The sequence below is a fragment of the Leucopleurus acutus genome, assembly GCF_964270905.1.
Source record: "Leucopleurus acutus genome assembly, chromosome: X".
NCBI classification, from domain to species: Eukaryota; Metazoa; Chordata; class Mammalia; order Artiodactyla; family Delphinidae; genus Leucopleurus; species Leucopleurus acutus.
Window position 1 is genome coordinate 20,378,046 of NC_139148.1, and position 17,282 is coordinate 20,395,327.

General features: G+C 43.4%; 1 protein-coding gene across 2 annotated transcripts in view; it reads right to left on the bottom strand.

Moving 5' to 3' along the window:
* PCYT1B (phosphate cytidylyltransferase 1B, choline) overlaps positions 1-17,282 on the bottom strand; it is a gene marked incomplete at both ends in the record, with an annotated part of 163,189 nt that overhangs the window by 123,174 nt on the left and 22,733 nt on the right. The window contains one exon of one of the 2 annotated variants that reach the window (XM_082864752.1): positions 13,309-13,425. The exons of the other annotated variant lie outside the window; for it this stretch is intronic. Within the exon in view, the coding sequence (XP_082720878.1) occupies positions 13,309-13,425 (117 nt within the window). Of the gene's footprint in view, positions 1-13,308; positions 13,426-17,282 lie in introns of those variants that run through there. 2 annotated transcript variants of the gene reach the window in all.

Consider the following 17,282-nt stretch of genomic DNA (forward strand, 5'->3'; position numbering starts at 1 on the left):
GCAAACATCATTCTCAATGGTGAAAAACTGAAAGCATTTCCTCTAAGATCAGGAACAACACAAGGATGTCCACTCTCACCACCAGTATCAAACACAGTTTTCGATGTCCTAGCCACAGCAATCAGAGAAGAAAAAGAAATAAAAGAAACGTAAATTGGAAAAGAAGAAGTAAAACTGTCACTGTTTGCAAATGACATGATACTATACATAGAGAATCCTAAAGATGCCACCAGAAAACTACTAGAGCTAATCAACGAATTTGATAAAGTTGCAGGATACAAAATTAATGCACAGAAATCCCTTGCATTCCTATACACTAACAACGAAAGATCAGGAAGAAAAATTAAGGAAACAATCCCTTTCACCATTGCAACAACAACAACAAAATACCTAGGAATAAACCCACCTAAGGAGGTAAAAGACCTGTACTCAGAAAACTATAAGACATTGATGAAGGAATTCAAAGATGACACAAACAGATGGAGAGATATACCATGTTCTCAGATTGGAAGAATCAATATTGTGAAAATGACTATACTACCCAAAGCAATCTACCGATTCAGTGCAATCCCTATCAAATTACTAATGGCATTTTTTACAGAACTAGAACAAAAAATCTTAAAATTTGTATGGAGACACGAAAGATGCTGAATAGGCAAAGCAGTCTCGAGAAAGAAAAACGGAGCTGGAGGAATCAGGCTCACAGACTTCAGACTATACTACAAAGCTACAGTAATCAAGACAGCATGGTACTGGCAGAAATAGAAATATAGATCAACGGAACAGGATAGAAAGCCCAGAGACAAACGCATGCACCTACGGTCACCTTATTTTTGATAAGGAGACAAGAGTATACAATGCAGAAAAGACAGCCTCTTCAATAAGTGGTGCTGGGAAAACTAGACAGCTACATGTAAAAGAATGAAATCAGAACACTCCCTAACACCATACACAAAAATAAACTCAAAATGGATTAGAGACCTAAATGTAAGACCCGACACTATAAAACTCTTAGAGGAAAAACATAGGAAGAACACTCTTTGACATAAATCACAGCAAGATCGTTTTTGATCCACCTCCTAGAGTAATGGAAATAAAAACAAAAATAAACAAATGGGACCTAATGAAATTTAAAAGCTTTTGCAAAGCAAAGGAAACTACAAACAGGATGAAAAGACAACCCTCAGAATGGGAGAAAATATTTGCAAATGAATCAACAAAGGATTAGTCTCCAAAATATACAAACAGCTCATGTAGCTCAATATTGAAAAAACAAACAACCCAATCAGAAAATGGGCAGAAGACCTAAATAGACATTTCTCCAAAGAAGATATTCAGATGGCCAACAAACACATGAAAAGCTGCCCAACATCACTAATTATTAGAGAAATGCAAATCAAAACTACAATGAGGTATCGCCTCACACCAGTTAGAATGGGCATCATCAGAAAATCTACAAACAACAAATGCTGCAGAGGGTGTGGAGAAAAGGGAACCCTCTTGCACTGTTGGTGGGCATGTAAATTGATACAGCCACTATGGAGACCAGTATGGAGGTTCCTTAAAAAACTAAAAAGAGAATTACCATATGACCCAGCAATCCCACTCCTGGGCATATACCCAGAGCAAACCATAATTGAAAAAGACACATGCACCCCAATGTTCATTGCAGCACTATTTATAATAGCCAGGTCACGGAAGCAACCTAAATGCCCACTGACAGACAAATGGATAAAGAAGATGTGGTACATATATACAATGGAATATTACTCAGCCATACAAAGGAACAAAATTGGGTCATTTGTAGAGACATGGTTGGATCTAGAGACTGTCATACAGAGTGAAGTAAGTCAGAGAGAGAAAACAAATATCATATATTAATGCATATATGTGGAACCTAGAAAAATGGTACAGATGAACCAGTTTGCAGAGCAGAAATAGAGACACAGATGTAGAGAACAAACATGTGGACACCAAGGGGGAAAGTGGCGGGGGGCATGGTGGTGGTGGGATGAATTGGGAGATTGGGATTAACATATATACACTAATATGTATAAAATAGATAACTAATAAGAACCTGCTGTATAAAAAATAAAATTAAAAAATTAAAAAAAAGAATAACATACATACAGAAACGTGCACATATCCTAAGTGTGCGACTTAGTGAACTTTCACAGGCTGAACACATATAGCATCAAGTACCCAACCACTGCCAGCATCCATCCTGTGCTCCTTCCACTATCCTGACTTCTAACATCATAGATTAGTTTGCCAACTTTTAAAATATTTAATAGAAATGGAATGGTGTAGTGTATATTCTTTCATGTCTGGCTTCTTTCATTGAATATTATGTTTGTGAAATTCATCCTTATTTTTGCAGGTGGTTGTAGGTTCTTCATTCTCATTGCTGGGTGACATTGTGTGACTATACTATGATTTATTTATTCTACTTCTGCTGGGCATTTGGGTAGTTTCCACTTTGGTGTTATTATGAATAATGCTCCTAAGAACAACTTAATACTAGTCTTTGGTGGTCGTATGTACAACCTTGCTAGGAGTAGAAGTGCTGGGTCAAATATATTTATTTTGAATTTCTAAATTTACTACAAAGAGCTTAGACATCTGATCTGTTTCCACTCGTAGTGCCAAAGCAGAAAATGTAACATGGCAGAGCTAAATACAGCACTTCTCAAAGTGCATCCAAACACATCGTGTTTCTGAATCACCTGGGAGCTTGAGCAGGTGGTTCTCGGCTCATTTATGTGGGAGAACTGTGTGTAGTGGCAACAGGAGGCTTTAGAAGTCAGACAAACTGAAATTTAAATCCCAGCTTTCTGAGTTAATGTCTGATCTTTGGGGAATTACTTAATGCTTGGTTTTCTTATTTATAAGGTGGGGAACAGTCATTCTTATTTTACAGGTCTGCAGCCTGGTTGACCAAGATAACCCATAGAAAGCAGCGAGCACAGCGCCTAACACAGTATGCATCATAAATGGTTGTTCCATTCCCTCATTTGCCGACGGAGGAAAATAAGTGAGTGAGACCTCTAGCCCCGAAGTCACTATAGAACAATGACCTCATAACTCAACCATCTGGAGGTATAACAGAATTTAGTATTATGTGACTGTGCCTACAATCTCAGGCCCACTAGAGATGAAGCACAGAAGCCCATGAGTACCAGGAGCAAGCTTTTGACAACATTTGGTTGCCAATGGGCCATACACACCATTCATGATGCTCCTATTAACCTATTATCATTGTTGTTGTTGTTCTTTTTCTTAAATGCCAGTTTAAATAGCCCTCAGCATCCTTTTACACTGACATCAGGTTCAGTGTGCATGACTTACTGAGTAGAAAACAAAAATCGCCAAGTCAAAAACTTTGTCAGGAAGGAGGAGATGATATGAAAATGAATCCGCAGGCTAGCCCCGTACATTATTCCACAGGTGCGCACTACCAGGGTTTGCTGCTTTCTTTTCTAATCACTGTGTTTTCAAGTGTGTCTTCAAGACTGCTGAGTGCTAAACTATCTCTTTATCCCCGAGCACGGTCAGCTTCCCCAGCCTCCCACACAACCTGGTTCATGCTGGGATAAAGAGGAAGGTAGGAATGTTAAAACAATAATGCTATGGTCTGAGGCCAGCACCACGTAATCAGATCCTAGCAAGGCAGAGGCTGTTACCTGGGAAATTATTGGAAGAAAATAGGCCTATTTTGCAATGACTTAGTTTTTTCTACCCTCCTTGCTTTCTCCTTTTCATCGTGCCTCCAGTGATCAGATGGAATAAACCTTTCTACATTTATTTCACTAAGGAGCACTGAGAAGCTTTGTATGGGCACCAGCAAAAGATGCAGGAGTCGCAGGACTATGGCCTGACCCACTGTTGGTCTTGAATCCCAAATATGATTCTTAGATGGGCAGCATCAGTTAAAAAAGGCCCCTGGAGTTCAACGCCATACTGCTATACCGCAAAGAGAACCCAGTATTTTGTTTTTACATCTTTATTGGAGTATAACTGCTTTACAATGTTGTGCTAGTTTCTGCTGTACAACAAAGTGAATCAGCTATATGTATACATATATCCCCATATCCCCTCCCTCTTGAGCCTCCCTCCCACTCTCCCTACCCCACCCCTCTAGGTGGTCACAAAGCACCAAGCTGATCTCCCTGTGCTATGAGGCTGCTTCCCACTAGCTAGCTATTTTACATTTGGTAGTGTACATATGTCCATGCCTCTCTCTCACTTCGTCCCAGCTTAACCTTCCCCCTCCCCATATCCTCAGGTCTATTCTCTATGTCTGAGTCTTTATTCCTGCCCTGTCCCTAGGTTCTTCAGAGCCACTTTTTTTACATTCCATATATATGTGTTAGCATACGGTATTTGTTTTTCTCTTTCTGACTTACTTCACTCTGTATGACAGACTCTAGGTCCATCCACCTCACTACAAATAACTCAGTTTCGTTTCTTTTTATGGCTAATATTCCATTGTACATATGTGCCACATCGTCTTTATCCATTCATCTGTCAGTGGACGCTTAGGTTGCTTCCACGTCCTGGCTATTGTAAGTAGAGCTGCAATGAACATTGTGGTACATGTCTCTTTTGAAATTATGGTTTTCTCAGGGTATATGCCCAGTAGTGGGATTGCTGGGTCATGTGGTAATTCTATTGTTAGTTTTTTTTTTTTTTTTTGCGGTACGCGGGCCTCTCACTGCTGTGGCCTCTCCCGTTGTGGAGCACAGGCTCCAGACGTGCAGGCTCAGCGGCCATGGCTCACAGGCCCAGCCACTCCTCGGCATGTGGTATTTTCTTGGACCGGGGCATGAACCCCTGTCCCCTGCATCGGCAGGCAGACTCTCAACCACTGCACCACCAGGGAAGCCCTATTGTTAGTTTTTAAAGGAACCTCCATACTGTTCTCCATAGTGGCTGTATCAATTTACATTCCCACCAACAGTGCAGGAGGGTTCCCTTTTCTCCACACCCTCTCCAGCACTTACTGTTTCTAGATTTTTTGATGATGGTCATTCTGACTGGTGTGAGGTGATACCTCACTGTAGTTCTGATTTGCATTTCTCTAATGATTAGTGATGCTGAGCACCTTTTCATGTGGAAAACCCAGTATTTTGAACTTCAGTATTATTAAGTAGATAAATTAGGAGGCTATTGTTCACATTAAAAAGAGATTCAACACAGAAGCATATGAAGAATAAAGTGGAAGACAGCAAACGTGGTTTGTACGACATTAATATAAAGTTCCAAAGTATTCTGTGAACATTTGTTATGCATATTTTGCCAGTGTGTCTTGCCATAAGGTCATTCAACCTGTTTTTACTCTAAATGGAGAAAACAAAGGGAGGTGAGGAGTGGGGTAGCCCTGAGTTTTGATACGAGCCTCGGGTCAAACAGAGCACACTGTGCTGAAGCACGTTCCATGGCTATGGAAGCTAGAATCACGGTCTTGGAACTGGAAAAGTCTTGAAACTGGAACCATAGTGGGTCACATAATTGAGGTCCAGAGAGGAGAAGTGATTGCTGAAGCTCACACGATAATTAATTCAATGGCAAAACTGATGTTGGAATGAGATTGTGGGCTCCAGCAAGCAGAGACTAAGCTGCAGCCTACTTGCCTTCCCAGCATCCAGCCCTTTCACTGTAGGTCAGTCCGGTTCCCCCTGGGGCTACAGATCTGGATCTGCCTTGATCTGGGGGTTGGTATGGAGCCCCAGAGGCCATAAAGGAACAGATCCATCTCTGCTCATCAATACCACATCTGTCATGAGGAATCACTCAGCCTTTCCACCTTCCCCTACTGCCTCTACCCCAGCCTGGAGGCCTGTGGAGAGGAAATACCTTGGGGTTGGACCCGACTTCCCAGGTTGTCCCATAATTACACTTCTGCACCTATCAGAACCAAGTCACTATGACTTTGCCTCCACCTTCACAGAGAAAACAGAGGCTGTCAGATAAGGGAGGCTTTCGACTTTCTATACCCTTCCCCTTATAACCCAAAACATCCTTACCAGCTTCTTTGCCAAGACAGTGGGAGAGGTATCCCTTTACCAACGTGAAGCCAATTCTTCGTCTTGTGCACTGGATCGCAACATCTCCAGTCTAAGGGTCATTCCCTTCATCAATTTTCCCCATCATTTTCACATGCTCCCACTGGCTCTTTCCCATTCATATTTAACTGCAAGTAGGTACCATCTTAAAAGAATGAGCCAACCAGAAGCTTTGACATCCTGGATGATGGAAGGAAAGAAGGCTAAAGGGAAGTATGGAAGTAAAAAAAGAAGAGGAGAGAAAGGCTAGCTTCTCTCAATCTTAAACCCTGACTTATCCACCTTTGGGTCCTATACACTCTAGATGCTTCTCCTCTCAGTCAAGCTTCTACTTCCCCACCTCCTAAATGCTCTTCAACCTATCTGGTCTCTGTTTTCACCATTTCACTGAAACATCATGATTGACCTCTTCTTCCTAAACCCAAAGGAAACTTTCCCTTATTATCTCATGTGATCTCCCTGCTGCATTGGGTTCTATTGGATATTCCCTCCACAGAACTTACCCTGCCCTTGGTACCCCTGATCTCCCAGATATTTGAGATGTCTGTCCTCTTTTCATGACCCTTCCTCTATTGGCTCTTTAAATGGTGTTCGTCAGGGTTACATCCTGGAAAGATTCTGGGATAAAGTAGATTGATTCAACCAGATTTCATGTAGAGACAGACAGATATAAGGAGCCTTCTAATAGCTTTAATTACAGCTCTTCGATTTTACTCCTTCCAAGAACCTGATAGGATGGCTCAGGGTCAGTTATTTTCTAGAATTGCCCCCATAGTAGGATTATCCTGAGGCACTCTTGCTAGTTAACCATTTCCATCCACTTCTTCCATCAGTCCAGAAACTGACTAATTTCGCTCCCATCGATTTCACTGCCTCGATTCCACTTTCATCTCCTCCATGCTGATGTCTCCCAGATCAACATCTCCAGCTCAGAATTCTCTTCTGAGCTCCAAAACCAAACATTAACTAGACACCTTCAAATGGAAGTCCCCATCGTATCCCCAACATTAACTCTCACAAACTGCTATTCCCGGATGCTCCCACCTCAGGGGTGGCATCCACCCACTGTAGCCAGAAAACTGAGTCGTCCTGATACTGCCTGCCCTCAGGCTCAGTTACCAATCCTGGTGCATTTACCTCCTTTAAAGTCTCCCACATCCATCCAGTACTCTCCTTCTCCACTACCCCACCCCTAACTTCAAACTTATTAATTCTCATGTAGATTACTAAAAAAACAGAACAGGAGAGCAGAGAAAGTGAGTGTAAAATATGAAGTAAAGGAAGGTGATTTTTTTTTTTTTTTTAGTTCTGAGTAAATACATACACGTGTGTGCTATGCAACATGAAATGTATTTATCACTGTGGCTTCTCAGAGCTCATCCTCCACAGGCCTGGGCAGGTGTCTGAGCTCCCTCCAAAGCCACGTGTGGTTAGTGAGCACTTGAAATTGGCTAGTCTGAACTGAGATGTGTTGTAATAGACACACCAGATTTCAGACTTGGTATGAAGAATATAAAATACCTCATTAATCATTTTTATATTGATTACATGTGTAATGATAATATTTGAGATACGTCAGATTAAATTAAATGTATTATTGAAAATAATTTCACCTTTTAGAAAAACGTTTTAAATTGTGGCTACTAGAAAAATTTTAATTACATTGTATTTCCACTGGACAGCGTGACTGTAGCAGCTGGAGTGTGCCACTCACAGCTGAGGGCTTAAGATCCCCTCAAAAATAGACTGATCCTTTCCATATCCAAAAATGTTTGGGGATCAGAAAGCTGCATCTCTTTTTCAAATGCACGGACTTGTCTTAACTTGGGGATCAGGATAACGCAGTACTCCCTGCTGTGATGTACTTTTTTTTTTTTTTTTTGGCTGTGCCAGGTCTTAGTTGCGGGATCTTTCAGTTGCAGCATGCGGACTCCTAGTTGCGGCATGCATGATCAATGTGGGATCTAGTTCCCCGACCAGGGATCGAAACCGGTCCCCCTGCATTGGGAGCGCGGAGTCTTACCCAGTGGACCACCAGGGAAGTCCCCCTGCTGTGAGGTACTTCTGCTCAATGGATAAAATATAGCTTAAATGCTGTAGAAAGCCCAATATATTAAAGCCAAACTTATAAAAAAAAAAAAAGCTCTCTTAAGGGATTTCAGCATCCTGGCATGCTTCCACCTACCAAACCACTGCCTCCTGTTAAATGAAAACGATATTCAAGGGCAGGGGCTCTGGATTATTTCTTTTATTTCTCTCCACAGCACCTGGTGCCTTGCTGTGTGTGGAAGTTTCTAAGCAGCTGGCTAACTGTGGATCGTTGGTCAGGGGCTGAGGTTTCTCTCAGTTCCCTTCTAAAGCCTTGCGTCACTGAATACTTTAAATCCCCCTCAATGCCTGAATGAGGACACACCCTTTCCATTTCTGTATGCTCAAATGCCAAAATAAAACAAAGTACAGACCTGTCTTCTTATATTTGATTTATATTAATATCCTCCATAAGGAGTTCAGCATTAAGCAAATTGGAGTAGGAGGGTTGGAGCGATAGTGAAAGAATAAACTTAAAAGAATGGGAGAAACGAATTCATTGATCCCATGTTCAATATGCCCGACTATTATCAATCTGCAAGAAATGGATGTTGCATTTGGAACAAGACCAGCAGGAAGATGTCTAATAATAACCTTGGGCAGAATTCCAGTCGACCACAGTAAATGCCCAAGGAAGCTCATGGTTGTTTATTTTCACTGACGTAGCACAGTAAGTATCTCGCTTTCAAAATGCTATCTGAGTAGCTAAATAGATGGCGAGGCTAGTAAAGGAAGCCAAGGATGTCTCTGGAAATCTGGTCATCTTTTTGAGCACTAGCGGGTGAGTGCCCTACCTCCCAACGAACATAATGCACCTTCTGCAAGACAGCAGTCTCTTGGCACTGCTCCACTTTGAAGTAAAGTCCAAAATGAACTCCTGCTAACGTAGCATATCGAACCAGCCCTTTTTCATTACCAAGGCTCTATCATAAAACCTAGGCAATTTTCTATTTCTCTTGTAATTTCTTTATCAGTGTTATTTAATTCTATTTACTCTTTCTTCCAACAAAAAAAAAGGCAGGTGGAGGGCTTCCCTGGTGGCGCAGTGGTTGAGAGTCGGCCTGCCGATGCAGGGGACATGGGTTCGTGCCCCGGTCCGGGAAGATCCCACATGCCGCAGATCGGCTGGGCCCGTGAGCCATGGCTGCTGAGCCTGCGCGTCCGGAGCGTGTGCTCTGCAACGGGAGAGGCCACCACAGTGAAAGGCCCACGTACCGCAAAAAAAAAAAAAAGGCAGGTGGAAAACCTACAGGTATACCTTCCAGAAAAGTTCCCCCTTGAACATGATTCCATTGTATCCTCAATATCCTTATCAATTTGCTACTTACAAGGGTCTAAAGTATAGATTGCTTTAAAGTCCTGTGTATTTAGATATGCCAGCTTCCCACTCCCTTTCCTTAAAGGGCTATGCCAGGCTCTGTATTAGACACCGGGGATACGTTGAGGACAGGACAGGTTTCTACTCAACATCGCGCTGGCAAACGTGGACTCGCTGTCAAGGAGTTCACCGCTCTCTCCTTTCTGCCCCCACTGCACCTGGGAACACACCCCTTTGCAGGCTGTGTCCTTCTCAACCTGTATGAAAGCAATCTGTGTTTGTGTGCCAGTCTCTTCTAGAATCTCTGGATCACAAAGTACCACAGGCCTCAGAGCTCAGCACGTAGTACGTACTCGATCACTGTGGGCAGAGCTAACCCGGATCACAATAAACAGCCTTCACTGTAAATAATATATAGACAGATGCATGTAGACAGGGACACTTGTACACACCTTCTCAAGTGCCAGGCTAAATCAAGAGCATGGTTCATTAAAAAAGGGCATTTTACACGATTGCTGAGACTTAAATAAAATTCGTATTTACAGAGGGTGACATTCAGTGACATAAAGTCACGTTCTGGGACTTGCAGTAAAGCTTTATGTCCCTTTATTTACCCAGAAATGTCCTTTTCCATATCTCTAGGTAAAGTTCGAGTGAGTTTGGGGAACCAGTGTGTGCCTCGGCTAATACAATCACAACCACTCTGGTAAATGCTACTTTTTTTAAAGATAATGTTTTGTTATTGAGTCCTGTTTCCTCTAAACTTTATGAATCCAAGTTTGGTTACACGTGGGGGAAGGAGCCTGTCCCCTGGAGGGGAATCTCTCAAGTCTTCCACGCACTTTCCAAAGTCAGTTAAGCAACAGAACAGCCACGCTCTGAGGGACCCACGATTGACTTGGGGCAATATGTTTGGGTACTGGGAGAAACAGAATTTATGATTTGAAATATGAAGATATTAGCAAAGCTAAAGATCAACAGAAACTACTAAAAAACATAAAAAGAAATCCTAATTTAATATTTTCACTTGCCACTCTCTTCATCAACAAACTATGTTACTAGGTAATTAATATGTGCCTTCATTATTAAGTGTAAATCTAAATTTAGAATAAAACCCCACAATGACCCAATTTTGCTGATAAGAGAAAAGGTGCTTCAAAAAACTTAGTAGTGGTTTATAAAGTGGTTGCAGCACCTATTTAAACAGAGCCAATTTTCAATAGGCCACAATAATGATGGACAACATGGGAAATTTTTATAAAAGGTAGATCAAAGCAATCACTTTAACAGTTCAAATTCTGTACATCCTTCACACACTCACACACACACACACACACAAACACACACACACGCACACATTTTAAGCCAGAACTGTCAAAAAGATGGAAAAAGAATGTATCTCACTTAAAGGTGTGTTGCAGGAGAAAGGTCTTCCACTCTGCAGGTATAGAGCTCTGTGTTCAAATCCCAGCTCTACAGCCTTCAAAGCAATGTGGCTTTGGAGAAGTCGCTTACCCTCTCTGAACCTCAGTTTCCTCATTTCTAAACTGGCAGGGAGGTGGAGGTGTAACACTGCCAGCTTTGTATGGTTCCTGGGAGTTAACCTCCAGGATGAGCTGTCACAAGTCAAAGTAGAAAGTACTTGAACTTTCTTCCTTCCCTTGATTTCCTCTGCCCACCCTCTCAGGCAGAAGCAACCAAGGAGCAGAATAGCTAAAAGGCAAAAAGGGAATGAAAAGAAGTAGGCACCAGAGACTGAAATGATACACAAACAGGAACCAGATGCTGCCCTCTCCCCTGCCCTTGACCTGTCAGGAAGTTGTGTGATGCAAATCTGAACACTGAGTTTAACTTTAAAAAATATATTCTGGGTGATGGACTTCCCTGGTGGCACAGTGGTTAAGAATCTGTCTGCCAATGCAAGGGAGACAGGTTCGAGCCCTGGTCTGGGAAGATCCCACATGCTGCAGAGCAACTAAGTCTGTGTGCCACAACTACTGAGCCTGCACTCTAGAGCCAGCGAGCCACAACTACTGAGCCTGCGTGCCACAACTAATGAATCCTGCATGCCTAGAGCCCGTGTTCTTCAACAAGAGAAGCACCCGCTCGCCGCCACTAGAGAAAGCCCGTGTGCAGCAACAAAGACCCAATGCAGCCAAAAATAAATAAATAAATTTATTTTAAAATATATATATATATTCTGGGTGATCTCATAACAAGCTTTTAATGGTCAGTTTGTTGTTGTTGTTGTTGTTTTGCAGTGCTTAACCAAGAGTTGTTTAGTGGGGCTTCCCTGGTGGCGCAGTGGTTGAGAGTCCGCCTGCCGATGTAGGGGACACGGGTTCGTGCCCCGGTCCGGGAAGATCCCACGTGCCGTGGAGCGGCTGGGCCCATGAGCCATGGCCGCTGAGCCTGCGCGTCCGGAGCCTATGCTCCGCAACAGCAGAGGCCACAACAGTGAGAGGCCCGAAAGAGTTGTTCAGTGGCTCAAAGGAATCCCTTGGTAACAAACTTATGGGGATGGTTTGTATCCCATCAGAAACAGGTACTACACTGTGTATGTTGTTCAGCAAGCGGCTTAAGCGCTGGGGAGCAGTTAATATCAAACTTCCCTAAGAAAACATATCTTTAAAACTAGAAACACAGTGAACAAAAGCCCTAGGTGCTCTAATGTAACTTTCTTGGTTTTCATGTTTTACAAAATTGTCCTAAGTCTCCCTTTGAACCCTTATTAACCCTTATGAAGAAATAACAGTTACATGATGGACTGGCCTTGAAATCTGTGAGCCCTCATTTTGGGAGTTCACAGAAAATGCTACATCACAAAATCCTTTTTTAAAAAAACCTCTTCCCAGGGTCAAACTCCACAGCCAATCAAAATATTGCACCTTTTAACTCGAGGGAAATCGCTAGAGAGAGAGTAGCTCTAAGTAGTATGTCGCTTGGATTTGAGGGTCCAAAGAGAGGTCTCCCCAAGTTCCCGAAGACTTCAGGCCACGGAAAATCCACCACCCATTTGGTGTTTTTGATTCCTTGAGGATACACGTTGAGGTGTTTGAGAACCACCTTCCACATTTACTTAAGGAATCATGACCAGTGGTGGAGAAGCTGATGAAATTTGGGATACCAGTAACTGAGATGCAAGGAAGCTCTGAGTGCCCGTTTCCACACTTTCATTATGAAAGGCATGCAGCCCCTTTCCAAGTAAATATAGCTGCTCCAGGTTCCCATTACCTGAAGAGAAACCCTCACAGCACGCTCCGGAAATGTTTACAATTCATTTAAGATGCACATTATTTCTAAACACATCACCGAGGAACCCTTTTACTTATTTATTTTGAAATTTTCAAACGAATGGGGAAGTTTGGCTTCCATGTCGTTTTCATTTTTCAAAAACTGACATTAGGCACCAAAATTAGTTGAGGACAGAATCATTCCTTACCTAAAATTTAGAACTTAACAACGGACTCGTCTCAAGCTTTGTGAAGAGAATGCCATTTTTAAATTGTACCACAGGATCTGTATCTTTAGATGAGAATACACCTAAAAGATAAAAGCCCATCCCCTCCTCCCAAGGCACAAAAACACAGCATAGCCCAAGCAGCCCGTTTCCTACCCAGCCAATACAATAATGCTTTGTAAGCTGAGAGCAGCGCTCGGTTACAGAAGCTAAGTATAAACAGCTGAGAAGGATTAGGCGGTAGCTCTATTCTCATTTACATGAAAATCCTCTAAGCATCGCTTTCCTCGGTGGCTGCGGTTGCATAAAAGAGTTCCTCGCTGAAACTCTTTTGTGCCATAGCCACGCATACATTTGCATCCTTTGTCTTTACTTACCAGTCGAGGCTGTGGGCATGTGTGCTCGATTTCCTCCATGGTTTCTGAGGGAGGCTCATTGGAAAGGGATTTTGGGATACCTGTTTCTGACTCAGCATCAGTGGTAAGTACTGGCATGGCCAGTGAATGCTGCCTCCAGTTCTACACCCTCTGAGAGTCTCCTCCTAGGCAGAGAATGTTTTCTTTGTCACGTATTTTTCTCTTCCCCACCCATCCCCCTTCTTCGTCCCTTCTTTCTGTCTTCCCAGGGGGAAGTAAAGAGGTTATCCTCCACCCCCACCACTTTCCTTCTCCAAGAACCCAAGAGGCAAGGCCTCAGTTTATCACTATAACAACCAGACAGCACAGGAGCTGCGGGTGCGGGATACAGTACCTCATTTGCATGGAGCGCGCTGGTTGGCTACTGTCGTAATAGTACCACTCCGCCGGAGAGCGGCCGGGCCCCATTGGCTGGCGGGCCGTGCCCTGGGGGCCCGAACTTGCTGCTTTTGTTTCTCCTGTTTAATTCAGTTGCAAAGGTCCATTCTGGGCTAGGGACCCCGGCTGCACTACCCAGATAAGAAAAAACCGCGTCCTGACATGCCCAGGACGCCTCGAGACAGAACATAGCAGACCTCCACTATAAAAGACCAAGTCCCTGACATGTTTGCTGTGCTGTAGTCAGAATTTTGCCAAATAGGAGTCACCCTGAAGACAAAACCACTTTTGAGCCCAAACTCCCTGTGCCCACAATTGCCACCTGGCCGCGGAGGGCCTCTCACGGCATTCATTGAGAGCACCTGAGTGTTCACCCCCTTGACTGCAACAAGAGCAACGGCAGATCCTCTGAGGCCTGGTGTAGCCCTGGCGCTTACCCCTGGGGCTGCCCTGAGAGGAACTCGAAGGAGGTAGATTGTCTTCGAAAACCTGCCTCCCACCTCTGACTGCCCTCCCCAATTACTTCCTCCCTCGGCCATTCCTCCTCCTCCCCAGCTATTCTGAGTTTCCTCAATGAGGTCTTGCTGTTGTCTGCGCTTCCATACACTGTTCCTTATGCTGGTCTATTATTCCTGTGCTCCCATTTTCTAAGCACCCTGCTCTCAGCGAAATGCTCATGGCAATCACAGAAACATCACAGATGGGGTATTAACGATGATGTGCCTTCATGTCTAAATCGTCCAGGAATAGCCACCATTTATAAGAGGGCGTTCTGGAGACACACACCCAAAGAAAAGAACTCACAAAGGTATTCGTTCTAGTGAAATATCACACTTTAAATAACATTAATAAAAATCACGCCTTGGGAATTCCCTCGCAGTCCATAGTTAGGACTCCACGCTCTCACTACTGAGGGTCCGGGTTCCATCCCTGGTTGGGGAACTAAAATCCCACAAGCCACGCGGCTTGGCCAAAAAAAAAAAAATCATGGTAATTGCTAGCATTTATTAAGCACAGGCACAGTGCTAGGTACTTTACCTAGATATTGTTTAATCTTCATAACAACCCAAAGAGGTCAATCTTATCATTATCCCCAGTTACAGGTGAGAAAATTGAAATTTACAGTAATTGCTCAGGGCCTCAAACTCATAAGCAGTGGAGCTGGGATTGGAAGGATGCGGGCTTGGCGGGGCAGGGGGGATGCAGCAGGTGTAGTGACAGAAAAAACATCTAGGTAGAAATCCTCTCAAGACAAGTCCCTGGGCTTCTAAATCTTTCATTTTAATCTATAGCAGTGGTTTTCATCCAAGTATGCTCCAGGACCAGCCACACCAACATCAGCGTCACCCGAGAACTTGTTGGAAATGTAAATTATTCATCCCTCAAGACCTGGCTCAGTAGGTCTGGGATAGGGCCGGAATTTGCATTTCTTTTTTTAAAAAATAAATTTACTTATTTTATTTATTTATTTTTGGCTGTTCATGATCCGTTGGAAAGCACCTCACCCCCTAACCCCCACTGTGTTCTGGGCCACCGAGCTTGGTTCCTAATTGGTCCTCTAATTCCCTCTCTAGAATGGGATGCTCACCTGTTCCTATTTAGCAGCGTCCTGATGGCTAGTGGGGTCCTTGCAAACCCCTCTTGCCCAAGAGCCTAGACTGTGCCCTTATCCCCCACCTCCAGCCTTTGCTGTGTCAAAGTGGGCAGATGCCCCCTTCTCCCCCCACACCCCATCTCAATGAAACAAGATGCTGTCTCTGCCTGAGCATCTTCATTGTGTCACCTAAATCAGACCTTTAACCATCAGTGACATTAGTCGTACCTGACACATAATCAGCCCAAGTCCTTAAACCTCAAAATTTAGACCTCTAACTGACTTGAGGGTCAGCTCTATAAGTAACTGCATTCCCACTAATCCTACCCCAGCCTTGTCTTGGCTTCTCATCGCCCTCTCCCCACAGCCCAGTGGTTGACTCTCACAGTCCTAATGGGGAGAAATAAGCTCTTTAAGGCACCACTCTGAGGGGTCCTTACCAGATTCACCCACTCTGGGGATCAGTCTTGGCTGCTCTTGCAACCTGATTCAGGAAATTCTTAATAATACCTGAATGGGTTATTTAAACTTGGGGGCTTTGTAATGCTATTAAGATGATTAAGAATGACCAGTTAATTACACAATATGGAATTAAGTATTCCATAACCCTCTAGGGGTTATATGGGGGGGTGACTATAGAGGGATAGGAGAAGAGGGGTTACTGGGGTGATGGAATTGTTCTGTATCCTGATTATGGTAATGGTTACACAAATCTATACACAATGTTAACATTGTTATAAAAAAAAACCTCCATGGAGGACGTTTGTCAGTACATGCTACAGCCTTTAGAGTTCATACCCTTTGACCCAGGGCTTTCCCTCGGGAATTTATCCCCAAAGAAACAACCAGAAGCTCACAAATAATTACATACAAAGATGCTAATGCAGACTTATTTACAAGAAGCAAAAAAAAAAAAGATACAATTTACAGCAATAGGAGAAGTGGTTAAAATAAAAATTAAATACATCCATATAGTATTATACATGCATTAGGAGTCATGTTTTTGAAGAAAATCTAATGCTAGGGGAACATATTAACATTGTGTCAGGTGAGAAAAGCAGGCCACAGAATACGATTCTGAAAAATAATCCTGATTATGGGATATGTACATGCCTAGAAAAGAGCACTGGAGGGAAATACATCAGGATGTTAAGTAACATCTTTAAACGGTGGGATTATGGGGGATTTTGATTTCTTTTTCATATTTTCAGGTCTATAACAAGTATTTTAAAATAAGCATCTATTACCCCGATAGCTGGGGGGGAAATGAACATTACCCTTTCTCCCCAAAGGAATCAAGGGCTGGATACGGGGTGGGGATGAGGCAGGCAGAGGTTAGCATGTGAGAGAATAGAAAGGTGCAGGGGCTCAGTGGAGGAAAAAGAAAGCTGAAACTGGGGGAGTCCTATCTCCAGGTAGCAGAAGCAGAGGGAACGTGTTGGAGGCAGGCTGCTCAGAAAATCCCCAGGGAACTTTTGGGGACAGGGCTCTTGAGTCTTGTAACCTCTACAAGTAGGGCACGGCTTCATGAGAACTTGTTAGATCAGCGCTGCCCCTCACAAGCACCACCATCTTTCTTTCTACCGTTTATCAAGTATCTTCCGCTCTGAGTACTATGCTAGGTACTTACCGTGTGCTACCTGTAACCCCCTCAACAGCTGATCAAATGAGGAAACCGAGTCATAGGGACCTTTGCTTCAGCTTGGAAGAGACCCACAAATGATATCATTCTTCCCCCAAGCGGTCTTCACTTCAACATCAAATTATGGGGAATACTCTTCCCAAATATCTGCAGGGAAGAACTAAAATAATAGAGCAGAAACTGAGCTTTCCCTGATCCCCTCAGGCCTTACCATTTTCGTCAACACCTGCCCGCTGGCGGCCAACGGCCAGCACCTGCATCTCTGCCTGAGGGCTTTCTCAGGCCACCGAAAGCCCTGCCCCCTCTCCCCAACAATACCGT